We start from the raw sequence: 26,574 nt of genomic DNA on the forward strand, positions 1-26,574 counted from the left end.
TCAAGTCCCATCTTTTAAATTTATGTTTCAGAACAATAAATACAAAAGTCCATCTTTCAAAAAACCTATCCACAATAATATTAAAGTTAGAAATTTCTAATACATTAATTTAATTTTTTTAAAAATCCACATGATACTATACAACCAAAAAGAAATTGTAGGGGTTCTATTTGTCTATAGTATGCTGCACTTAAGAATTAGTAATTTAGATGTGAAGATGGCATTGAGTTTTATCTCTGCATTTGGATCCTCCACCTGACTGCTAAAGGTAACATAGCAAAGTCATATTAGGAACAGGTGGGATATTATACCCTGTGATTTCCTGTGTTAAATTCAATACTAGCACCTCACAGAACATTCCCAAAATATATGAAACTGCTTGGCAGGTGCATCTGACATCACCAGAATAAATCTCCAGGCATTTTGTACATAATGCTAATCTGGGGGAGGTATATATATATTTTAAATATTATTATTTATTATTAAAATATTATTCATTTTAAGGGACTACTTCCTATATCTACACCCATTCATTCAACAATACTACTTTTTCATGATCCAATTCCTTACTCATTTCACTAAGTATGTATAATTAAGAAGTTCTTGATTCAATAATACCCTTCCTCTCCACATACTAAAACCTGTTTTGAAAAAACTCGATGTCACTATATTTTTTACTTAATGCAGATAAAATATGCCTAATCTATTTGGCTGTTTTCCTCCCATACTTCCTACTATTTCATCATATGATCCTATTTTCTTATTTTTGCTAGGCGTTTGATAGCATATTGATTCGCCTCCTCCCACTACTGCATATTTCTTGTGGGTTAAATCATGTTGTTCTGTGCTGGTATCAGTGGAAGTATCCCTGGACTCAAAGGAGACTTTAACCTGTTTCTAACCAAGAAATATAAATTCCAACTTCATTTTCATTCTTGAAGCTGAACAAGGAAAATCAGTTTCCTCTTAGGTAATAATTCAATTGCTGACCATCTCAGCATAATGTTAAGCCTAGTTGCTTGAAAACATCAAGCACTCCTAACCCTCCAATCTGGATTCCCAGATAAAGCATTATCTTTCCCAATCAATCTAAGAGTCCATTTTTGCCATTGTTCAGTTATTATTGGCCTATCCACTAGTGGCACCTTGTTAAACAGAAACGGTAGTTTAGGAGAAACAAGGATTTTAATTGCTGCAATACCACCTAATCAATACATAAAAAGTTTATTCCATTTAATATCTAGTAATCCTTACAAAGTTCTTTTGGGATCACCATGATCAGAGGTTATTCCTGCACTTCGCCAAAATTGAATTATATAATTTTCTCCTGAAGTCAACCCTCATTGGTTCTTTATAGAGCATGGCTTTCCAGCAAAGTACTAGCTGCTTTGCCCAAGCAACTGGGAATTGATGGCCCACTTGTGGAATCTAATGCACAGAGAGCAAGAGAGCACAAGGAATGGGTGCAGATACAAAACTTTGCACTCCTTTTCACTGTTTTCCTACCTCTGCTCCTTTACATTCTATTTTCTCTACCAAGAACATTAAAGGCAAGGAAGCCAAGCTAAGAAAATTCCATCACAACCCTAAATGAAACAACAGTGAATAATTTCATTCTTTCACCTCTCACATGTACTTTTATTACCATTCTCACTTTGAACTATACTGTGACTTCCCAATCATGTTCATATCAGCTGAAGTCATTAGGAGTTAAACTAGAAAAGGGGAGGGAATAATCACATTGTTCCACTCAGGGTTTTTTTGGTAGCAGGAACTCCTTTGCATATTAGACCACACACCCCTAACGTAGCCAGTCCTCCAAGAGCTTACAGGGCTCTTAGTACAGGGCCTACTGTAAACTCCAGGAGGATTGGCTACATCAGGAGGTGTGGCCTAATATGCATAGCTGCCTGAGCCTATTTGCAGGGAGGGCAGGATACAAATAGAAATAAAATAAAAAATAAAAATAAACAAAGGAGTTCCTGCTACAAAAAAAGCCCTGGTTGCACCCTTCTTTCTTGCCACTATCCATTTCTAAACTGCACAAACTTGGCTGGAAAGTCTGACTGTTAATATTACTTCACCTTCAGTGGTAGGAACAATATAGGAATATCACTGTCCAATTTTTATCACAATCTGAGTAGACTCAATAGGAGCTGACTATACAACGAACAAGTGTCCATACGTTCATTCCCTTGGCTATTAAGCTGAATTCATACATACCATTTTTCAAGTTTCTGTGTTTTCTCAGGAGTGGTGGGCAGATATCCTCTCGATGCTTGGTTGATTAATTACACTACTTCATTCTAGGACATAGAGTCTCACTTCTTTTTCACCTTCAGATGCTGGGTCTATATCATTATTTATAACCTGTTCTATCTTCTGAGCTCATTGTCTTAGTACAACCTTGTCTCAGATCCTATCAAAAAGCCACTTCACATATTCTCCCATTACTAATTTTACGAACAGTGGTTGAATATCAGTAAAAACAGAACAAAAGGCATATGTAATAATCTCTTTGGTTACCTTTTGGTACCACATCTCCCTTCTGTACATTTTTTGAGAACTTGGTGCCTTTGCAGCAGATTCTCTCACTTATGGCTTATATTTAATTATTCAAAACATTTATCCAAAGAGGAAAGGTACATGTAATTATACATCCCCAAAAGCTTTACATCAGCTGAACTGGTTTCCTTTTGTTAAACTCTTTAAAGGCATTTGTTACTATTACAATGGTGTTACTTTGTGTTCACAAAACATCTCACCTCGGCCTCTAGAGGAACTTCGACCACGAGGAGCCCCTACCACTGTTCCTCCTCCTCGCCCCGTCAATCGCAGGACGGCAGCACTATTTACAGACATAGAGAAATTTCTCTGCCAAAGAAAGAGAACATGAGCAAATTATTTTATAAAAACAAGATCATAAAAATCAGGCCTATCCTGTTTCTTCCTTGCTGAGGTATAAGATACTACCTACAACTGAAATCCCTTCCATGTGAGATATCAAGTCAAGATGGAAGAATAAAATGGCAAATGAATATCAAAATAGGACCTGGGACACCTGGATTTAAACCCTTTTTCAGCAATGAAGCACAGTGGGTGGCCTTAGCTAAATTACTTTCAGCCTCACCAAGTGGTTGTGAGGGTAAAATAGAAACTCATGTACACTGCCTTAAACTCCCCAGAGGAAGAAAAGGATAGAAATGTGAGACATGTAGCAAATCACCAGGGAAGCAGCTGAACTTCCAATACTATATAATTTTCCAATTTTTATCAAAATGAATCTTGTATATGCATTTTGTTTTTCAAAGGATGTCAGTTATGCAATCACTTGTATGTTTCAATGACTGAAATTCTCAATGGTCAATATCTTATTAACCGCACTATGATTCTGAACACTACCACTACCAAGGAAGGCAGCTAAATACTGCAAAACCTGACCTTCTACCCCATCCCCCAATTTCCTGCTACACAATTCAGTTATAAAGCACCCATAGCAGCTCTTTAAAGTTGGGAACGACTAACAACCTAGGCCCATACTGCTGAGGAAGCATACTATGATGTTAACTGTAAACACAGCTATCCCTTTCTTACTCTGGGTGTTAGTGATCCAATAATATTTTAAGGATTGGGTAGAAGGGAGGTATATGTATGCACAGAGAACAGCTGTTTACCCCACGCTGAAGAAATGCAATCCAGCACTACAGCAATTTCTGTGGTGTACTCTGTGTTTTGGCAATACTTTTTTAAAGGGTGAAAAGAGGTAACACGGACAGCCTAGAGGCAGGAAACATCTGCCTTCTCATGACTGCTTGCCTTAGAACTACTGCTACCTGTCCCAGGCAGATTACAAACCTATGCCATTACACCCAACTTGGAAAAATACTTGCACAACAACTGCACTTTTTTTTGGGGGGGGGGAGCTCACCTTGATTTGAAGATTAGCAAGAGCTATTTATCATTAGTAAAATAACCTTTGAAATGGTTATTGATGTATGTCACAGGTCATCATTTGCATTACAACTGGTAAACATACTACTCTTCTCTTTACACATTAAGTTTTAGCACCTATTCTACTCGCTTTAGGATAGTATCCTGCTACCATCTTTTATTAAAAGACTGACACAGCATAAAAATTATTGCACTGAGGCAATAAGTGTAAATATCTAATCACAAGTTATCTGCAGACAAGACTTTACTCATATTTCAAATGAGGTATGAAATTCATCATCATGCTTCTGCCCTACTCTTCAGCTTCACAAGCACATCATCCAAAATTTCCCCTTGTTATCCTGCCCCCACTGTATTAATGCCAACAGCACAGAACTCCTCAGTGTCAAATTCTTTTTCTCACTAGCCAAGATTACTAATAATTGTATTCCATGTGCTCCCTTCAGGTTCTCATTTGTGATTTGGGAGAGTGGGAGTCCTTGAAATGTCACTGTCTTGTTGGTGAGTGAATGCAGGAAAATCTGGAGGTTTTAAAAAATTGTAAGTTCAGGAAAGAGTCCACAGTCTCTTCATTGTATCCTCATGGCCTCTAAAACAGGTTAGCCTGAGAGAGTGCAGTTGGCTCAAGGCCACGGTGAGCTTCAAATCCTGAGTAGGGATTTACATCAAGGTCTTCCCATTCCTCACTCAGTATCCTATTAACTGCACTATGTAGGCTGTCTCTAAAGTGGAAAAGGACGAACTGGCAAATTATCGTTCTGTGCAACTAAATGGCTTTGTAGGGGGAGCCACGTCTGACTGCTTCCCCTCACAGCTGAGCAAAAAGAAGGGAAGGTGAAAATTCCTGCTTTTGGCACACAGTGCTGGGATTACCCAATGTTCTTATTCATCACCCATGGCTCCTAAAATGAAAGGGATGGCTTGTGTACATGTGTGTGTGGGGGGGGGGGGGGGGGAGAATGAAGTCTCCTTTCGGAGTGATACAGCCTCAACTGCTTGAATGTTAGCAGTCCAATTTGCAGTGTGGAAGGAAAGTTCCGGGAAAACACTGATTGCTCATGTAGTACAAACCCAAGAAGTACCAGCCCTGCTTTCTTCTTATCGTTTTCATATCTGACTCCATCTCTCGCAAAAAAATGCAACTAACATCACATCAGTACTGTTTGTATCTGTGTATGAGATGTGTTCTCGGATTTGTATATTCTAGCCTTCTCCAATTAATCAAATTTCAGACTTATAAAGACCCATTTTTCATTTACTTGAGACCAACCTGCTCTTCTTCTGTAAAAGGTACTAGTGCCAATGGTGGTAGGGGCTCCTCCTGTAGAATGGGCAGAAACTCCTTATCCAAAAGGTCTGATGGTACCTGGAGGTTAATTGGGGAGGGGAGGTAAGGGGAAAACACTGAATCTCAAAACACTAATTTATTTTAGTATATTTCTATTCCGCCCATTCCCCGTAAGGCTCAGGGCGGAGTACAACATATGATAAAACAATAAAATAAAAACATTTTATAAACAGACAACTCAACAGCACTCAGATTACCATGTCATCACATATTGCCCAGACTAGCCATCTCACATCATGGCAGTTTTTATTCCATTTCCTAGCACAGATGACAGTGTTGGCCGGGGAGACCAACTAGATGAAAAATAGATGCCCGCAGCCAGCAAAAAGCCTGGTGGAACAGCTCCATTTTACAGGCCCTACGGAAGGCTAATAAGCCAGGTAGGGCCCGGATCTCAAAGGAAGCTGATTCCACCAGGTCAGGGCCAGGACTGAAAAAGCCCTGGCCCTAGTTGAGGCAAGGCGGGCATCTCTTGGGCCAGCCAACAGATGTTGGGAGGCCGAACATAATGACCTCCTGGGCATAAATGGAAGGAGACAGTCCCGCAGGCATGTTGGTTCCAGGCAACGTAAAGCTTTAACCATTAGAACTAAAACCTTAAAGTGGATCCAGTACTCAATGGGCAGCCAGTGCAGACTGCAGAGCACCAGTTGAATGCCCACCCGTAAAGGTGGTGCAGTCAGCACCTGATGCAGTTTCCAGATCAGTCTCAAGGGAAAGCCAGTGTAGAGTGAGTTACAGTAGTCTAGTCTGGAAGTGACCATTGCATGGATCACTGTAGCCAGGTCCTGGGGGGATAGATATGGTGCTAGCTGCCTGATCTGCCGAAGATAACAAAAGGGAGACCGGCAACCATTGTGATCTGGGCCTCCATGGAAAGGGAGGCATCCAAGGTCACTCCTAAGCTCTTCACCTGTTGGGCTGGCACCAATGTGGCAACGTCCAAAGCTGGGAGCTCGATGCCCATACCCACCCCTCCCTGACTCAGGTACAGGACTTCCATCTTAGCTGGATTCAATTTCAGCCCACTCTGTTGTAACCACCCAGCCACGCTCCCAATGCCTCAGACAACTGGTCAGGGATGGCAACTGGCCGGTCACTCATCAACAGATAGAGCTGGGTGTTATCAGCGAACTGGTGGCAACCCAGCACAAAACCTCGGGCAATCTGGGCAAAGGGGTGCATGTAGATGTTAAATAATATTGGCGAAGAGAATAGCTCCCTGCGGCACTCCACATATAAGTGGATGCCACAAGGAAGTCTGCTCACCAAGCACCACCCTTTGTCCCCACCCCCGGAGAAAGGAGGAAAACCATTGTAAGGCCACCCCCCGAACTCCTGTGATGGCGAGGTGGTGGGTTATAAGGTCATAATCAATCGTGTCAAATGCTGGCGACAGATCGAAAAGTATCAGCAGTGCTGACCTGCCTTGATCCAGGTGCCGTCTTAGGTCATCTGTGAGAGCAACTAGGACAGTCTCTGTCCTTGGCTCGGGCGAAAGCCAGACTGGAATGGGTTCAAGGCAGATGTCTCATCTAGGAAAACTTGTAACTGCTCTGCTGCCGCTTTCTCAACTACCTTATCCAGAAACGGTAAATTCGAAACTGGGCGGTAGTTGGCAAAGACCCCAGGGCCAAATGCCAAAGAAAACCAATGTGATTAAAACAGCATGCAGAACTTAAGGTATTTTGTTTCTACTTTCATTTTACAGCTTGTAATATTTATCCAGCCATAGCTAGGAGCCACACATTCCCAATACTACAGTTAATTGTGTTCTTGTCTCCCACACTGTCCTTAACACTCAGTGCATAAAAGAACAAAACATCTTCATGACCCCTGTTCCTATATAGAAAAAGAACCTGTTTGCTGATGGCTGCTACAGCATGCCTCAGCAGTTTTTCCTGCCAGTTCCTCTAAATTAGTGTCAAAGGGAATGAAGTGAACTGGAGCACACTGGAATATGGAATTTGCTACTATTGCTGTAGAAAAGGAAATTGATAAGATGGATAATTGTACTCTCAGGTTAGCAAGCAGCAAATTGAGGTCTAGAGCATGAGAATGTTTATTTACTTCATTTATACCCCACTTCTCTTTCCAATGGAAATCCAAAGTGGCTTATGATGTTCTCCCCATTTTGTCCTCACAACAACCCTGTGAGGTGGGTTACATTGACTGTCCAACTGTCCTAAAATCAATCAACAAGTTTCCATGACAGTGGGGATTTAAACCTGGGTCTCCCAGATCCTACCTAATCCAACACTGATTCCAGTTTATTGTTGTAATAACTCTGAAATGGAGATAAGACTGACAGGCTGTAAAGTCCACAGTAAAAGTGTTATAGCTGAGAGTTGAGATTTGAACTCAGGTCTCCCCACTCCAAAGCCAACACTATTTACTATATAAAACTGACTCTATTGGAGGGTCAAAACAAAGCAAAGCCAAAAAGAGAGGCATATATACATTAGTGTTGTTATTATTAACTGTCACTCTCATTTGACTGGCAGATGGTGTTCTGCAAGTCAAGATCTAGCCATGTTCTTGGGAATTTGCAGAATTCTTGCAGTTCCAAGCAACACTGTCTTCCGGAGTTGAGCTGGTATTACTTGCTCAACGACCAACATATCTAGGTGTTTTGAGAATTCTAACCACTGCTCTAAAGGCTCTGATGACAACTGGCATGATGGTTCCCTGGTTCCCTTCCCCCAGAGATGCTCTAACTCTTGGTATTTTGTGATCTTCTCCTATTCTTCCTTTTCTATTCTGTTGAGTCCTGGGATTACAGCGTCAATGATAGAAACCTTATTTCTCATTTTAATACAAATGTGATATTGGAAGTGTTATGCTCCAGTGTTTATCTGTTTTTAGGAAGTCACAAAGAATCTTTGTTTCTACTCGTTTCCCATGATCTCTCCTGATTTGTGCTCCCACGAATTTCTGACTGATGGTAAGCTATACTTTTTTGCACAAATACCAGTGAAACATAGCTTCAACTCTATCATGACATTCTTTATGGTCAGTAATTCAAGCACTTTTACTGCAGGTATTGACCATTATTATTGTTGTTGTTAGTAATAGCAGTAGTAGTAGTCGTAGCCAAAAACACATCATAAAAATATTCCATCCAGCTTCTTCTGGGGAATGTTTAATATCAGACATACAGAATCATAGAGTTGGAAGGGGCCATAAAGGAGTTGGAAGGGGCCGTCTACGATCAGCCTACAGCATCCCTAACAGGTGTTCATCCAGCCACTGCTTAAGGACTGCCAGTGAGGGAGAGCTCACCGCTGCCCTCAGCAGCTGATTCCATTGTTGAACAACTCTCACTGTAAAAACATTTTTCCTAATATTCATCTGGTATTTTCCCACCCTTAATTTAAACCCATTATTAAGAGTACAATCCTCTGCTGCCAACAGGAACAGCTCCCTTCCCTTCTCTGACAGCCCTTTAAATACTTAAAGAGAGTGATTATGTCCCCCCTCCCCCCTCAACCTCCTCTTCTCCAGACTGAACATTCCCAAGTCCCTCAGCCTTTCCTCATAGGACTTGGTCTCCAGGCTCATGATCATCCTCATTGCTCTCCTCTGCACCTGCTCCATTCTGTCCATATCCTTTTTGAAGTGAGGCCTCCAGAACTGCACACAATACTCCTGGTGCAGCCTGACCAATGCAGTATTCAGCAGGACTATGACCTCTTGCAATATGGATGTTATGTCTCTGTTGATACACTCCAAGATGGCATTAGCCTTTTTGTCACTGCACCACACTGGTTGCTCATATTTAACTTATGGTTCACCTGTACCCTAAGATCTTGTTCACACACACTGCTACTCAGAAGTACACCCGCCATCCAGCAGGCATGTTTCTCATTTTTGTTACCCAGATGTAGAACACAGCACTTATTCTTACTAAATTGCATCTTTTTCACTTCTTCCCACTTTTCCAGCATGTTAAGATCTCACTGAGTGTTATCTCTATCTTCTGGTATGTTCGCTGCTCCATCTGATTTGGTGTCACCTGCAAACTTAATGATTTGATGTCACCTGCACCACACACCCTCATCCCGATCACTGATAAAGGTATTGGGCCCAGAACTGAACCCTGTGGCACCCCATTGGACACCTCCCTCCATTCAGATGAAATGCCACTGACAACTACTCTTGGAGTGCGGTTCTCCAATAAGTTCCCTATCCACCTAACTACCATAGAGTCCAGTCCACAGGCCTCCAGTTTATCCAGCAGAACATCATGGGAAGCCCTGTCAAAGGCTTTGCTGAAATCAAAGTAAACAACATCAACAACATTCTCTCAATCTGGTAAACTAATAACTCGAACAAAGAAGGAAATGAGGTTGATCTGATTCCTCCAGATCACCAAGTTGTCTTTCAGATGCTCACAGATTGATCCCTTTAAAATATGCTCCAGTATCTTCCCTGGGACAGAGGTCAGACTGAATGGCTTGTAGTTTCCTGGGTCATCCCTCCTCCATGTGTATGTGTGTTGTCTTCTTCCAAAGCAGAGGAGCTATGTCTTCCTACATAACAATCAATGCACTTCAAATATATACTTGCACAGTGCAGGGATCCCCAACCCCCAGGCTGTGGACCGGGACCGGTCTGTGGCCTGTTAGCAACCGGGGACCGTCTCTCCCCGCATGTTCCCCAGAGAGCACTGAGATCGGGATCTCAAAATCTTTTGGTTGTCCCCGGGCCAAAGGAGGCCCGCTTGAAGATCACAAGAGACCGGGCCTTCTCTGTAATGGCTCCATTTTGGTGGAACCAGCTGCCGGAGGAGGTAAGGGCCCTGCGGGATCTCACCCAATTCCGCAGGGCCTGTAAGACAGTCCTCTTCCGGCTGGCCCACAACTAACGGCCCTGTATACCGACTACTGAATGCTGTATATTGTATACTGAATTTTTATCTGAAGCTGAATAGAGTGTAGCTCCACGACTGCTGGCTGTTTTAATGATGTATAGTTATAACAAATGTCTGATTTTAATTATATATTGTGAAATGCTAATTTAAAGTGTAATTTTATATTTTTATGTTAGTTTTATATATGTTGTAAGCCGCCCTGAGCCACTCGGTGGGAAGGGCGGGATATAAATCCCAGATAAATAAATAAATAAATAAAAATAAATATTTCATTATATATTACAATATATCAAGAATAGGAAGATATTGGATTTATATCATGCCCTCCACTCCAAATTTCAGAGTCTCAGAGGTGCTCACAATCTCCTTTACCTTCCTCCACCACACCAGACACCCTGTGAGGTAGGTGGGGCTGAGAGAGCTCTCCCAGAAGCTTCCCTTTCAAGGACAACTCTGCAAGAGCTATGGCTGATCCAAGGCCATTACAGCAGCTGCAAGTGGAGGAGTGGGAAATTCTCCCAGATAAGAGTCCACACACTTAACCACCACACCAAACTAGTAGAAATAAAGTGCACAATAGTATCATCCTGAAACCATTGCCCTGCTCCCCCCCCCTGGAAAAACTGTCTTCCACAAAACCGGTCCCTGGTGCCAAAAAGGTTGGGGACCGCTGGCATAGTGGCACAAGAAACACACAGTAAAAACACAAAATCACAGAGTTTAAAAAGTCACATTTAACATATTAATATTAAGCAGAATGTTTTTTAAAGTTATTTTCTTTAAGCAATTTATATTTATATGTCTGCGTAATCTGCCACTTCTCACATGAACTAAAGCTAACAGTTGAACTAATCACACTTAGTACATTCTGGCTACTGAATATATTGGTTTATACTGTAATGAGTTATATAGGCTTATGATTACAAATAGCTTGGACATATTTTCAAAATATAAGATATTTTACAGAATATAATATATATGGGGTTTGCTTGACTGCATGGCGTTGTTGTTGTTATTACATTTGATGAATCGCCCTATCCCGGCTAGTGCCAGGCTCAGGATGATGTACAACATTTTAAAAATACGTATATAAAAAATCAGTTACATTTAAAAATTACAAACCCTGATGGCATCTTTAAAGTGCTCTTATTCAGTCATTACATCACAACAGGGGGCGAGGGGTCCCCCCAAGAGGGGGTGGAGAGAAAAAGGTGCAGCACAGCAACCATCGCTGTCCTTATACAAAGGCCTGGCAGAACATCTCTGCCTTACAGGCCCCGTGAAACTGTAAAACATCCCGCAGGGTCCTGATGTCTTCTGGCAGAGCATTCCACCAAGTCGAGGCCAGGACTGAAAAAGCCCTGGCCCTTGTTGGCCCTTCGGTAGTTCTCTCTGGTATTTGATTTTATCCTAGAAATAAGCATTATTTTCTTCCCGAAAGGATATTAAATACACCACTTACAACATTTACTGACCAGCCCTTCTATTGCTACGTACCTTATTATCTTTCAGGAAAAGTGCTAACATTTCTTCTCTCCCATAGCGGTAATCTGCTAATTTATACTTTGGCAAAGCTGGAGATAGAGGTGGAGATGTCACACTTCCACCGCTAGACAAAGCTCGCAGCCTATATAAAAAAGAAGGAAATCAATATGACAAGTTGCTTACATCAAGTCAAAGGGTGGACTTTTAGTACCAAATATATTGATCAGAAACCCCTTGCTGTCATACAGAAGTAGCTGGAGATAACTATTTTGCCTAACTTTAGATGAAAAGCCTTAGTATTCATACAATATTCTTAAATACACTTTACATAGGATGCACACATACCAGGTGTTATGATTTTGGTTTAATTTCAGGCAGGGTTCAGTTGTGACTGAAGTTATTTATTCGAGTTTGGTTCTGGTAGGTTAACAGAGACTTGGTAGCCACTGAGGCACATGCCATTCACATTATGATTCTGAACAGCACATGCAATAAGGTGACTGAGGTCATCCCAATACTGCATCTAGGTTTACATGAACTAGCCCACAAGATTTTAAAAACAAAGGAAAGGAGCAAGATGGTCAGGATCCAAAGAACCACAAACCTAGTTTTGACTTTTTAAAAGAGGCTTAATGCTTGTTTTTCCTCTAATAATAGCCCTACTCATATAATTTATGGATAATTACTTCTAGATACAAAGAGTTTCAAAAGAACTTTGTAATATGGTAAGGGAGGTCAACTGTACAATGGAAAAAAAGCAAAAACAATACCAAACAACTTGTAGAAGCCCCTTGTCTGAATTAAAGAGGCTCTTTAGGGAGAGGGAAAGAGCTTATCCAGAAATATTTGAATCTGAAATATACTGTGTAATGGGAATTTAACATATTAATTTTCAAAAATTAAAAATTAATGCATTCTCTTGCTCAGTCAACACTGTTTGTAAAATTCCCATCTCTAACCTCTCAGAACATGGATACAAGTAGGCTAGTGTACTCTGCACTGGCTATGGATCACAAAGGTCTAACCATCATAGATGCAGCCTGTCAAAGAATGCACCCATTTAGTAAAGAACTATGATCTGCAGGATAAAGATCAGAAAGAAATGCTTTCAACAACATCTTTTAGGAGTTACAGAGACTAGCTGAGCATGCAGGAAGCACTCCACAGTGCACAGAAATGCTATCCTCTTGCCTGCCTTTACCAAGCTGTTTACCTTCACAGCCTGCTCTACAATGGATTGCAGCATGAAAGCAGCGGGTCTCTGTCTTGCCTGCTGCTTTCTAGCTCTTGAAGACTGAAGACTATAGAAGCCTAGACAAACCCAAAATGTATAAAACTGTTCCTATATTCATTTTGGTTGTTTCAAAAGAAAAAAATACCAAACATTTGGCTTTGCCATTTTAACTTAAATAAAAAACATTGTTTTATTTAGATGGTTTCCAAATGATAATCTGGATGTTGAGGAACATGCCTTGGGATTTCATGTTTCAACATCTTCCCTTTTCTGAGCTGGCCTCTGATCACAGTTTTTTCATGATGTCCAAAGTATTCAGCTCTGATTACCTACTAAGCATAACAATCAGATTCAGATATCAGAGTAAACTCCAATCCTTGGAAAAGGAGAGGGGAGGAAGAACCATGTGAACCTGCAGCACTTTCCCATTGCTCCAAACCATGCTTTGTAGGATTAGCTGTGCAATGTCTGATCTTGGCCCACCTAGCTGCTAGGGTATGGAACAGGCTGTGAACTTCCTTCAATCATGCTTTATAGGGCCCTCCCCTTTTACTTGCCCCTTTACCCCCTACCCTTTTCCCAATCCTTCATACATAATAACTGACAGTGAGAGAGGAAGTTAAAAGTTCTGCTAAGACAAGACATATATAAAGTGTAATTTAGTGCCTGGCTTCCACACTTTATATTTTGACAGCTGAAGGACTGTGGCTTGTTTCCCTTGAAATGTCTATTAAATACTAGTATAACCTGTTACTTATGATGAGACTACATTTTTAAAGGCATGCATGGGCTACCAGTTTTTCACAAAAGGTAGCATAAATGGATTGATAGTAGAATGCCTAACGTGAATAAAGGTAACTGCTAAACTGTGAAACATACAATCGCTGCAAAGTTAGAAATTGCAACATTGCTTTGTCATTTGTTGCCCCCTTGTGGCAGTTGTTTTAATATCATTTCAGTAAATTCTCATATTTAGTAACCTTCCACTTTCCCATGAGTAGAGATGTGAAGGCCCAGAAAAAACTGGAAAAATTCAGGAAAAAACTTTTTTCCCTGAAGCCTTTTTTGTTTTTTTCTGAAAAATTGAAAAAAAGAAAAAATGATTATGAAACATTTTATTTTTACATGATGAATAAAATATTTAAGACAAGGTGCTCAAATATTTTCCAAATCATTTCTAGAAAAAATGGTATCAGATTATTCTAATTTCTGTGCACTGAGGAAAAGCAAGTTCTAGGTTACAACCTGAACTCTTCAATGAAACTATCCCACACTCCCTTCTATACATTTCTCCCCTCTTCCATTCTTTTTATGAGAATGGTTTTTTAAAAAATTTATTTAATACTGTGGAGAAGAAATATGAATAATTGTTACTTCTGGATTTTTAAAAATTGTTTTGTGGAGAGGTTTTTGTCTGTTCCACATAAATTAGTAAACAGTTCAGGAGATTGTTGCTCCATTTGTTACAATTACAAATAAATATTATTTAAAAGTAAATTCTGTTTGTAATAATTGTTTGGGTGCACTATATTTTTAATATGATAGTTGTGATAATTTCATGCCAAGTAAAATTGTCCATATCCATATTTTATGTTCCTGAAGTAACAGAATGACTTTCAATCTGGAAAAGAAAAAAGTGCCAATGTAGCAATTTTTTCAATTTTTCTGAAAATTTCCATTTTTTTCCAGCCCCCCCCCCCCCCCCTCCGGTTTTTTTCGAGCTTCAAAATTTCTGGAAATTTTACATCTCTATCCATTAGTTAACAATCTAACAAAGTAAGCATGATAGAGAGCATGACTGGTATCAGAAAAATCTCAGAATTTCTGAAGCAATTCATGAGTCAAAATTTGGTAAGCAACATATTTTTATTATTTTTATAAATATAGCTGCCCCTGATTTTACTTCCAAATTGTTTTACTACCTGGCCAAAAAAAACTCTTATACAAATAATAGTTATCTTTCCTTTCAATGGTATTTAACTTTAGTGAGGCATCACACACAGAAGGCTTCAACACACCTGAAATCCCCCCCACTTATTTATTATTTTGGAAGTTTGAGTGCCATCTCTCCAGAGTTATCTTCCAGCTACAAAATAAAGCTGTCAACACTACAAAAAAGGCAAACACCCGGGTGGTATCTTCTTTCTTACCAAATAAAAGCAAGTCTAAAGGTGGTATGATGAACAGGCAACAACAGTGACAGCTCCTTCTTACAGTCTCTCTCATAAGAACAATAATCCATCTATTTCAGTATCCTGTCTCACACAGCAGCCAACCAAATGCCTGGAAGCCAAATGAATAGGGCACCAAAGCAAAGGCCTTCCCCAGATGTTAACATTGATATTTTATCCCTGATATTCAGAGGCTTACTGCCTGCCTCTGTATGTGGAGGTTCCCTTAACTCACCATGGCTAGTAATCATTGATATCTTCCACGAATCTGCCTAATCCCTTTAAAGTCATCTATGCCTATAGCCATCACTATGTCCAATGATAATGAATTGCATCATTTGATCACTCACTGAATAAAGTATTCATTTTGTCCATCCTGAATCTATTGCCCATCATACTTCATTGGGTGTCCCCAGAGCTCCGGGTGTGATAAAAGTAGCATATTAATTGTTTCCAGTGCCTTTGGCTTTTAGACGACGTAAGGGGAGTACATATTATACTGACTTTAAATTTTTACAAATGTTATTTAAATAAAAATAATTCCTACACAGAGCTTTGACTAGATCTGATTTTTTTGTCCTCATCAACTATTTCAGTTAACTATTTGCTACTATTGTAATATAAAATTAACATGTTTTTAATAAATACACTAAATCAAACCACACTCCATTTAGGGCACTGGGTAAATTTCCAGAAAAGTTGCCAGTTCTAATTTTCCCAGAAAACCCAGATCACTACATTTAACTATGTCTTACTCTCTTAAATATTTCTTGGGCTCCTTAGGAACTGCATCTCACATTTTGCTAGTGAGATCCATTTTTTCATTTTTTGACTCGTAAGTGAAGTTGGCATTTATGTGGAGCCCCACAAAAACAGCTAAAATGACAGCACGTTTTCAGGCTTTGTGAGGCAATGTATGTGGTAAAAGCTTAATTGTAGCAAACTGGCATGGTTAACTGGCATGCCGGACTGCATCCCCCTCTGAATCAAGAGGAAGCAGCACATCCTGGGCATGGGTGCCCTCTGCACATGCTGTTAAGCAAAACACCCCATGTTCAGAAACTGACCAAAACATACTGCCAGCTCCTCCACCATTTGCTATCATGTGATAGCAGAAGCTAAAGGAACAAGCAGTGCACCCTGGCCACAGGTGCTGCTAACCCATGCTGTCAGGTGAATGGCACCCATAGTCAGGAGCATGCCAGGATGTGCATCCTGCTCCACCACCATCTGAGAGCAGGAGCAGCACACAGCAGGTGGTAAAGTGCATCCCCCCCCATCACTTCCTGGCAATATCTGCTGCCTCTTAGCACTGTGACTTGTAAACTCTTAGTTAACCAGTCATCCCTGTTCTCCAGCGATGCTTGCTAAGAAAGCTTTTACTATACATTTAGAACTTGCAACATGACATACTATCAGCTTCCAACAGAAAAGTGATTTGTAAAACCATGTGTTAGCAGTCAGACCCCTGCTCTCACTGAAGGCCAGCTGTTAGGTTAAAAGAGCCAGAAACACTCTTCTTAATATCAGCCCAATATCTGAAGTGCAGGGCATTACTTGGGCTAGAAGAGAACTAAGATGGATGCCAGTCAGGCATTAGCCTGGGAAAAAATTTTAAAATACAAGTCACGAGTGGCTGTCTGTCTAATACTCCACTCCTTGCCCTGAAGAGATGCATGACTTTAGAAAAATGGGTCACCTCAGACCTACTGATCACTCAACATAATCCCATCAGCACCCCAGCCTCACTTCCCCTCACCCATCACCCCCTGACTAAACAGTAATCAACGCTTAAATCGTTTCACCTTCCCAATTGCTTTTTCATTCAGAGCTTGCACAGCCATCAAGCCATTCACACATTGTGTCTATCTCCAGCAAAAATATTAATGGTTAAGACCGGACATGTTTTTCCATATAACTATGGCACCCTGCTACCCAGCAGTGTGTGTGTACATTGGTTATATTCCTACAGTTGGAGACTTAAAGGTAAGGGAGGAAAGGAGTGAGGTGGGGACTTATAAGTTGTGTGCTGATTGGTGGAGAGAGAAACTGCTGATTGGATGAAGAAAAAAGATTGAAGAGGCATGATGAGAAAAGTTAGGAGAGATTCTGCAAAAGGTTTTGGAAAACATCTAAGGAAGTTGGCAGTTTGGTGAGGAAATAGACAATGTGTGAGAGTCCCTGTGTGGAATATAATAGACTGTGTGTGGCTCAATGAGTGTGTGATTCATACAAGTGCACAAAGACAGAACACTAGTAGGATGTGCAAGTTGTGGCTTTATGGTATATGTAAGTGAAAAGAAGAACTCAAATGAATTGGCTAACTTACACTTCACCTATCACTGAAATATCTGGCAACATATCTAGAACTTTAGAACAATACCTGATTGGAACACACACACCCCTCCAGAATACTGTACAAAAAAATGAGAACTTGTTTTTCCCCTTCTTTTTATTTTCTTAGCATTCAGCTTGATAAAAAGTTCTGCCAACTGGACACAGTGCTATCTTTGTTTTTTTACATAACTTTTCATTTTGTGTGTTATCAGTTGTCTCCCTTGTGTTCTCTGCATTCTTTCTTGTCCTGTAACTGCTAAGCTGTCCAAAAGAGTGTTATTTAGTGCTTCCTCCTCTAGGGTATCTGATACAAGCCACTATGACTCCTCTATCTACTTTCTTGGAGAGTCAAATACCTGCTATGTCCTCACTTTCCTTCTGCTGGAATCCAAATAATATCTAGGCACCGCCTTACTGGACAGTGTTGGAAACAGAATGCTGAACCTTTGGCTTGATCCAACAAAGCTTCTCTTACATTTGGATATCGCAGGAACATATCTGAAGTGTTGAAGCTGGAAAGAGTTAGATGCACAAAAGGAGGAGAGACAACTGGCAAAGCAGCAGCCCTTCTAGAACAGATTTAAAAGACGGTAAATTAGGAATTAGGGGTGTGCACAAAAAATCAGTATTTTTCAGGTTTGGGTATAATGAATCCAAAAAATATTGGTTTTCCCCTATATTCTCAAATCCCAATATCGATATATTAGGATTCGGGAAATATTTGGGATTGCCAAATTTAAACCACCAGACAGGAGCTGACCCCAGAATTTGTGTGCAGTGGGGAGGGCTCTCACCACTGCACACACACCAGGCTAGGAGCTTTCACCTGCAATTTAAATTACCAGGCAGGAGAAGTTGGCCCAGGATCTGTGTGTGGCAGGAAGGCCTCTCACCACCACTTGCTGACCTGGCTGGGAACCTTCTCCTGCCTGATGATTTAAACTGCCAGGCAGGAGAAGCTGGCGCCACAATCTGCAAGCAATGGATTCAAAGGGGCCCAAAAGTTTACCAAACTCAACCTTCCTGGTATGCCTATAATCTGGTGTTATCCAGGAAGGCAATGAATAGAAGACTGTATCATCCAGCACCTGGTATGGGCAATATGAATACCTGGTGATGCTTTTCAGGTTAACCAAAGCACCCATGATCTTCCAAAGGCTTATGAATGATATATCCTGGGATTTGCTTGACCAGTTTGTAATCATTTGTTTAGATGATTCTAATTTACTCCCAAGATCTGCCAAACACACAGAGCATGTATGCCTGGTTCTACAACACCTCCAACAACATGGCCTATGCGCCAACTTGAACAATGTGAATTTGACCTCAGCTTGGTAGTATTCATGGGCCATATAATTTCACCACATGGACCCCAAAAAGGTGACAGCAGCCCAGATACGACAAACTCAATGTAACTAGAAAGATATACGATTCTTAGGGTTTGCTAATTTTTATTGTCAATTTATTCTGGCCTTTGTTTCCCTTGCCACACCATTGACTCGCCCCTTAAAACCTTGGGAACCTCATTCCCAGAATCAATGGGTAGATGTGCTCTCCCACGAGCCTGAGTATGCCCCCTTACCAGGGGATGAGAAACTGTGGGCTACAGTATTGCCTCCTGAAATATTTGATGCCACATGTTCTGGTCCAGAATTCATGGATAAGGTATGGAGCCAGCAAACCCAAGATCCACGGGCAGGACTACAGGTATAAGGCTCCCAACAACCAAACAATGGCTCATCAAGTAACCTCGCCTTGCAGGATGGGTTACTGCTCTACCACAGATGGATCTACATCCCACCAGGATCAGTACGATCCAAACTTTTACAACTCACCCATGACTACAGGCCAACAGGACACTTTGGTCAGCATAAAGTGGCTCACCTACTTGCACTGGAGCTTTGTGGTCCTGGGTACAATCAGACATTACCTGGTAATCAAGTTCTTGTGAAGTCTGTAGAAGGACCAAAGATCTCCCCAGCAAACCCTCTGGGCTCTTACAGCCATTGCCCACACTCACTGGACTCTGGAACACTATATCAATGGACTTTATCACTTATCTCCAACTATTCAAAATCTACACATGTATCTTGGTCATCGTGGATTTGTTCACAAAAATGGCCCAATTCATCCCCTGCCCTAAACTCTGCCTTCTTTGAATGACCCTGATAACACATATCTGGCTGATAGACCCTTGAACTGAACTCTGGACTCTGTTGTGTGGATGGGTGGGAGCCTGGAATGATCTCTCTAGCTTGGCTGACCTGGTCCACAAAACCTGGCTTAAGCAGCCTACCAGCCAAGGCAGTGTGGAGCTCTCTTTGGTACAAATAACCCAAATAAAAGCTAAAAAAAACCCTTTATTTGGGATCAGCTATATCAGTAGTCAAATCTGATCCTTTGAAGTCAGACTGATCAAGTGAGTGGAAGTCAGACTGATCAAGTGAGTAGCCGTGTTGGTCTGAAGCAGCAGAACAAAGTCTGAGTCCAGTGGCACCTTAAAGACCAACAACACTTTATTCAAGGTATAAACTTTTGTGTGCATGCACACTTCTTCAGAAACAACATTTCTTCAGCCATTACAATGTTGGAAGGATTAGTCATCAGGAAGGGTTAATTACAGTCAAGATGTAGACGTAATTGGGTGATTATAGCTGAGGTTGGATTATGGCAATCAGTAAGGGCTGTGAACAGCAGTAAATTAGCATACAAATGCAACAGTTAATAAAAAGACTAATATAATGTTGATCCATCCAAAGACTATAACACTTCCCCATGTGGTATGTAGTTGGCTTATATGTTTAATAGCCATGTGCCTTGGCCACTGGCCTAAACTCATACATGTCTCCAAACACAAGTAGTAGTTATCTAAAGTGGGTGATACTAGCATGAAAATGCAACATAAAGAGGAATTGTTTTCCAAGTGGTTAAAAGTTTTCAATGGGATGCTAGTGAAATGCTGCTTAGAATTATTTTTCAGTGATTTGCTGCAAAACATAAAATGGCCCTAAATGTCTGCATGTTTCAAGGGTAGAAACAGGCCTGGCATGCAAGAGCCCTGCTGTTCTTCCCCATGCTCAGTAGAAAAGGAACATGCAGTCAATTGTGAGCAGCCTATGTGGGGAAGAGGATTGGTTAGAGAAGAGACAGTACCAAAGGAGGAAAATGTGCTTAATATGACAATGAAAACACTGCATATATTAAGGATAAGTCTGGCTCCTACATTTTTGGGTTAGCTCCTAGGTCCAAAGAAAATTTGCCATGGTGGCCTGGCCTACTCCCAGTTCCCTACTTTAAAGTATGTATGTTCACAATGAAATAAATATTACATTAATACATACTGTTTAAGGTTGATAACATGAACCATATATTATTCCCAAAAGACAATTACTTTCTCAGTGGCTTTTTATACTAGCTGTGGGGTTTCCCATGCCCTGTGGCTATGCCTCTACCCACTGTCACCTTCCTCACCGTTGGTTTCCTTTGCCCTCAGAATTGGGAACAAGAGGAAGTTAAGTCAACTAGTTCCTCCTCCTTCCCTCTGGCTGTCTCTATACTCTCTCTTCCCTTGGTCACCCTATCAGAGGTCAGCCTGCACATCCTCCTTGGCTGGCTGGGGAGACTTCCTTTTATTTATTTATTAAATTGGATTTCTTGGCCGCCCTTCCCTGCAAGCAGGGCTCAGGGCAGCTTACAACAGAAGACAACAATAAATAATTCAAATTAAAAACCAACACCTAAACATATATACAACAGCAGCAATACACTTTTCAAGATAGTGAAAAAGAATTTCCAAATGCCACCCGGAGGGGGGAGGGTTATAGAAGGTGTTATGAGAGTGCCAGATTTTATACTGTCCCATCACTGGCCTCAACCAAATGCCTTACATGCCCTGCAGAAAGGTAGTAAATCCTGCAGGGCACAAATATTCTCCAGCAGAGAGTTCCACCACACAGGGGCCAGAGTAAAAAAAGCCTTGGTCCTAGCTGACGACAGCCAGATCTTTCGGGCTGGGGATCACCAGTAGCCCCTGCAGCTTCACCACCACCAGCTCTAAGCCCAATTCCAGACTCCAAAGTATATTAGAATCACCTACTGTCTCCTTCTCAGTCTCCTGGCTTTCCTCATCTGAGCTGTCTTCATGCAAGTCTTCAGAGCTAGGGCTCCTCCAGCCCAGTGTTCCTCCCCCTCTGGACCGAGCTGGCCTCCTACTCCCAGCTCCCATCGGGTCTGTCTCCCCCACCCGCCCCAAAGAGTCCTCAGCTTCTGCCCAGCCTTTGCCACAGCCTCCGGCATCATCAGGATTTTGACTCAACTGTCCTGGACCTCTGGGTCCTTGTGTTAAGCACTGCCTGCTGATGACGTTGCCCAGGTTTGTTCTGCTGGGTCCTCTCTTGCCATGGAGGCCTGCCCCAGCATCCCCTGGCCCTTTTCTAGATCAGCATGAGCCACACAAAGGGAGCCCCAGGATGACTACCCCCAGCTCCAGAGATGCCAGCATGAAGTGAGTGGAGCTCCACCCAGAATGAGCCAGGTCACATTGGAGAAGGTACCAAACCCAACACTAGCAAATTTTTTTATTAAAAAAAACTATCTGGCTCAATAGAGATTATGATTATACATTCAGTCCCTGGATACACAAGTGATAATGACTTTACCTTCAGTACAAACTACTATGCAGTCAAAACCATGATCCCTTTCATGGTTCCCACATGCAATGTGCATCAATAGCAGGGATCGATGCTCCCTCTAGACTGTGGAGTCTTGTGAGCAAAAATTCCAACTTCGTGAGCTACTGGCATTAAAGTTGTGAGTGAGCGATTTGGCTACTGCATAAATTAGTGTGCTCTGTGGCCAACCTTCCTGAGCTAAAACAAAAATGTGTGAGCTGGGGCCAAAAAACTGTGAGCTAGCTCACACTAACTCAACTTAGAGGGAATGCTGGCAGGTACCCATGAGCAACACCCACACGACATATATACTACCAGAAGGAGTAACAATAAGCAGTGCAAAGAATGTGTTTCTAGCTCAGAAAAGCTGCAACAGGAGATAACACCACCCAGTGCTCCTGGGTTTTTTCCCCACATGACTTTCCTTCAGTCTCACTGAATGGTTTGTTCTAATAAGAATGTCCCTACATAATTTGGGATTTCATTAACACAGTGATAACAGGTTGCTGGCTTTTAGTACAAACCAAGGATGTAATTAAATAATTGTAAAAAAAAAAAGCTAATTCAGCAATGCATAGCGCTTGCCAACCCCACCCCAACCAATGTACTTAAACCAGACATTAGCCAAATCCCCTTTTTGGGGTGGCGGGGGAAACGCTATACTCATACAAAATAGGATACTTACCATTCAGGCCCGAAGTTAAGTGTCTGAGTTTCTGCTGCCATTTTTAAAAAGTTAACCTGAAAAAGAAACACAAGATAATGCACCAGAAATCTCATTTCAACAAATCAAAAGTTAAAGATGGACACCAAGTACCAAAAAAATCTTGATGTTCAGAAGGAAGGAGCACCTGTATTCAATTGTCCCTCCTTCCCCAAAAAGAAAGAAAGGCTTGTGAGGTTGCATTCTCTGATCACCACTTATAAAACCCCCTATAATATTCTAGGTTCCTCCTTACAGGCTCACAATCTGAAACAAATGAAAATGAATAAAGGGTACTTTAAAAGGATGCAGGAACACACTGGGGATCAGATTGTAGACTGAGAAGGGACCTATTGGCTCTGGTTCTACAGCAGCTTCTTGAGAAGCAGAAAGTACTCAGTTCAGTTCTTACAGTCAGCTTTTCTCTTGTTGTTTCACCCTCTCCTAGTCAAACCACAGAAGCATAGGCAATTGTCTGAGGTTTTAATCAGAGCATAACTAAACTTTTCTCCACAGAGGCTCAAGTGTGAACACTATTAGTTTCATTCCCTGCCAATTTCCATGAACATTCTGTGACATTACACCTGTTCCATCAACAGTAGTTAGAAGATATACAACAAAATCTCTTAACATTGCACAATATCTCAAACAGGATCCATAAAACATACAAAAGAAAATAGAAAACAAGTTAAAGATGAGCACAGGTTAGAGTTGGGGTATCCGGCTCCCAACCCTAGATGGTACATCTCTTGTGCTGGCTTGGAAGGTGAAGAGGTTGGGGGTGATACTGGATACCTCACTTTCCATGGGTAAGGTAATTGGCTAGTGGCTAAGCACAACTCCTCAGAAATTAATTCCAACTCCCACCCCCACAGATCCTGCACATCCACTGCTTAACTGAAGAGAATGCATTTCTTCTAAAATTTCTCTAATTCAGTGGCTATATTACCAAACACAACTAAATTATCTGCAATTACCATATACCACAACAATTAAACAACTTTACTATCTACACTTTGATTAACTATTCCAACATCCTAATTAATGCCTTGATGAGCATGAATAAAATAAATTTGCAGTGTGGCACCTTTCGAAGGTTTTGTTCAGGTGAGGGGTTTGAGGATGATAACCAGAACCTCAAATTTAATTCAGAACTGATCAGTAACCTGTATTTTTGCTGTCTCCCCCAGCTGCCTAGCAACTACAACCAGACTATGTACTCTGGCATCTTCAAGTTCTCAAAGTATCCTTCTCTGCTAACCACAGTTTTCAAGAACTAGAACAGTTACACAGATTCTAGTTAACCTAGAATTCAGACTGGTACTAACTAGTGCTAACAACTGAACTTTATTCTTTAAAGTCTTAGGGTGCTTTCAAATCACTGCCAGTAAGGCAGATACAGACATCATAGCTCTATGTTGTAATTTATGCAGCTATTTCAAATACTGGCTTGTACATGAATCCTCAACAGGTTTCAAGACAATCTTTCTAAATGAAAAATGCATATTTGTTTAGAAAATGTGCATAGTCATTTTTAATTTGTTTTGGTCTGTGAACCTTGAGAATATGAAAAGACTGCCTGGGACTGAGGATGCTAGATATTTTTTTAGTTTGGTTCATTAACTGAAAGGAGTCAGATCTTCATTTAGAGGGATGATGAGTCCACTACTTACCCGTTTATGAACACTGACAATCTTGCTAATTTTAAACCAGTTTTTAACCTTCCCATTCTTGGGAAGGAAGCTGAGAATGTGGTTGCAGAGCAGTTCCAGAGTATTCTAGATGAGAAATTCCTCTCTCACCCATTTCAGTCTGTCTTCAGAATTACACATTGGACAAAGAATATTAATAACCCTGATGGATATATTCACATGGTGGTTGACATGAAGAATGAAGTTGTTAGTTCCCCAGTACTTCTAAGTGTATTTTGACAATGTGGACCATTAAATATTATTATAGTGGTTGGGATCTCTCTTGAGACATCTGAAGGGAAAGTTCTCAAATGTTTACAGTCATACTTGTGCAAGCAAAGTTACACAGCATGACATTTAACAGGGTTTAGAACCATAATCTATGTTGTATTTTATATAAATGAAGTCACTATGGAAGGCTATCTGGAGCAACAAAGCGCAACCAGTATGTTGACAATAATATACATGGCTGGGTGTTAAGAATCCCACAGTATCTCATCCAGCATCTTGAAATTATAAGACAACATAAGAACGTAAGAGAAGTCATGTTGGATGGGCCATTGGCCTGATCCAACATGACTTCTCTTATGTTCTTATGGCCAATGGCCCATCCAGTCCAACACTCTGTGTCACACAGTGGCCAAAAAAACCAGGCGCCATCAGGAGGTCAACCAGAAGCCCTGTTGCCCACCCCAAGCACCAAGAATACAGAGCATCACTGCCCCAGACAGAGAGTTCCATCAATACGGTGTGGCTAACATCCACTGATGGACCTCTGCTCCATATTTTTATCCAATCCCCTCTTGAAGCTGTCTATGCTTGTAGCCACCACCACTTCCTGTGGCAGCGAATTCCATGTGTCAATCACCCTTTGGGTGAAGAAGTACTTCCTTTCATCCGTTCTAACCCAACTGCTCAGCAATTTCATTGAGTGCCCACGAGTTCTTGTATTGTGAGACAGGGAGAAAAGTACTTCTTTCTCTACCTTCTCTATCCCATGCATAATCATTCTAGTTGCCCTTTTCTGCACTTTTTCCAGTGCTATAATCTCTTTTTTGAAATGTAGTGACCAGAATTGTACACAGTATTCGAAATGAGGCCATACCATCGATTTATACAGGAGCATTATGATACTGGCTGATTTGTTATCAGTTCCATTCCTAATAATTCCCAGCATAGCATTGGCCTTTTTTATTGCAGTTGCATACTGTCTCAACATTTTAAGAACATAAGAGAAGCCATGTTGGATCAGGCCAATGGCCCATCCAACCAAACACTCTGTGTCACACAGTGGCCAAAATACACACACACACACTGTGGCTAATAGCCATTGATGGACCTCTGCTCCATATTTTTATCTAACCCCCTCTTGAAGCTGGCTATGCTTGTAGCCGCCACCACCTCTTGTGGGAGTGAATTCCACATGTTAATCACACTTTGGGTGAAGAAGAACTTCCTTTTATCCGTTTTAACCTGATTGCTCAGAAATTTCATTGAATGCCCACGAGTTCTTGTATTGTGAGAAAGGGAGAAAAGGACTTCTTTCTCTACTTTCTCCATCCCATGCATAATCTTGTAAACCTCTATCATGTCACCTCGCAGTCGACGTTTCTCCAAGCTAAAGAGCCCCAAGCATTTTAATCTTTCTTCATAGGGAAAGTGTTCCAAACCTTTAATCATTCTAGTTGCCCTTTTCTGCACTTTTCCCCCATGCTATTATATCCTTTTTGAGGTGCAGTGACCAGAATTGTACACAGTATTCCAAATGAGACCGCACCATCGATTTATACAGGGGCATTATGATACTGGCTGATTTGTTTTCAATTCCCTTCCTAATAATTCCCAGCATGGCATTGGCCTTTCTTATTGCAATCGCACACTGTCTTGACATTTTCAGTGAGTTATCTACCACGACCCCAAGATCTCTCTCTTGGTCAGTCTCTGTCAGTTCACACCCCATCAACTTGTATTTGTAGCTGGGATTCTTGGCCCCAATGTGCATTACTTTGCACTTGGCCACATTAAACCTCATCTGCCACATTGACGCCCACTCACCCAGCCTCAAAAGATCCCTTTGGAGTGCCTCACAATCCTCTCTGGTTCTCACCACC

General features: G+C 41.2%; 1 protein-coding gene across 2 annotated transcripts in view; it reads right to left on the reverse strand.

Annotated features, from left to right (window-relative positions):
* Nucleotides 1-26,574, reverse strand: part of GIGYF2 (GRB10 interacting GYF protein 2) — a 108,513-nt gene that overhangs the window by 77,671 nt on the left and 4,268 nt on the right. For both annotated transcript variants that reach the window (XM_060241949.1, XM_060241950.1), the window contains exons 2-5: nt 22,755-22,810; nt 11,670-11,799; nt 5,222-5,317; nt 2,766-2,874 (exon numbers count right to left, since the gene is read on the reverse strand). In XM_060241949.1, the coding sequence (XP_060097932.1) occupies nt 2,766-2,874; nt 5,222-5,317; nt 11,670-11,799; nt 22,755-22,795 (376 nt within the window). In that variant the 5' untranslated portion in view covers nt 22,796-22,810. The remainder of the gene's footprint in view (nt 1-2,765; nt 2,875-5,221; nt 5,318-11,669; nt 11,800-22,754; nt 22,811-26,574) is intronic.

The sequence above is a fragment of the Heteronotia binoei genome, chromosome 6 (genome assembly GCF_032191835.1).
Source record: "Heteronotia binoei isolate CCM8104 ecotype False Entrance Well chromosome 6, APGP_CSIRO_Hbin_v1, whole genome shotgun sequence".
NCBI classification, from domain to species: domain Eukaryota; kingdom Metazoa; phylum Chordata; class Lepidosauria; order Squamata; family Gekkonidae; genus Heteronotia; species Heteronotia binoei.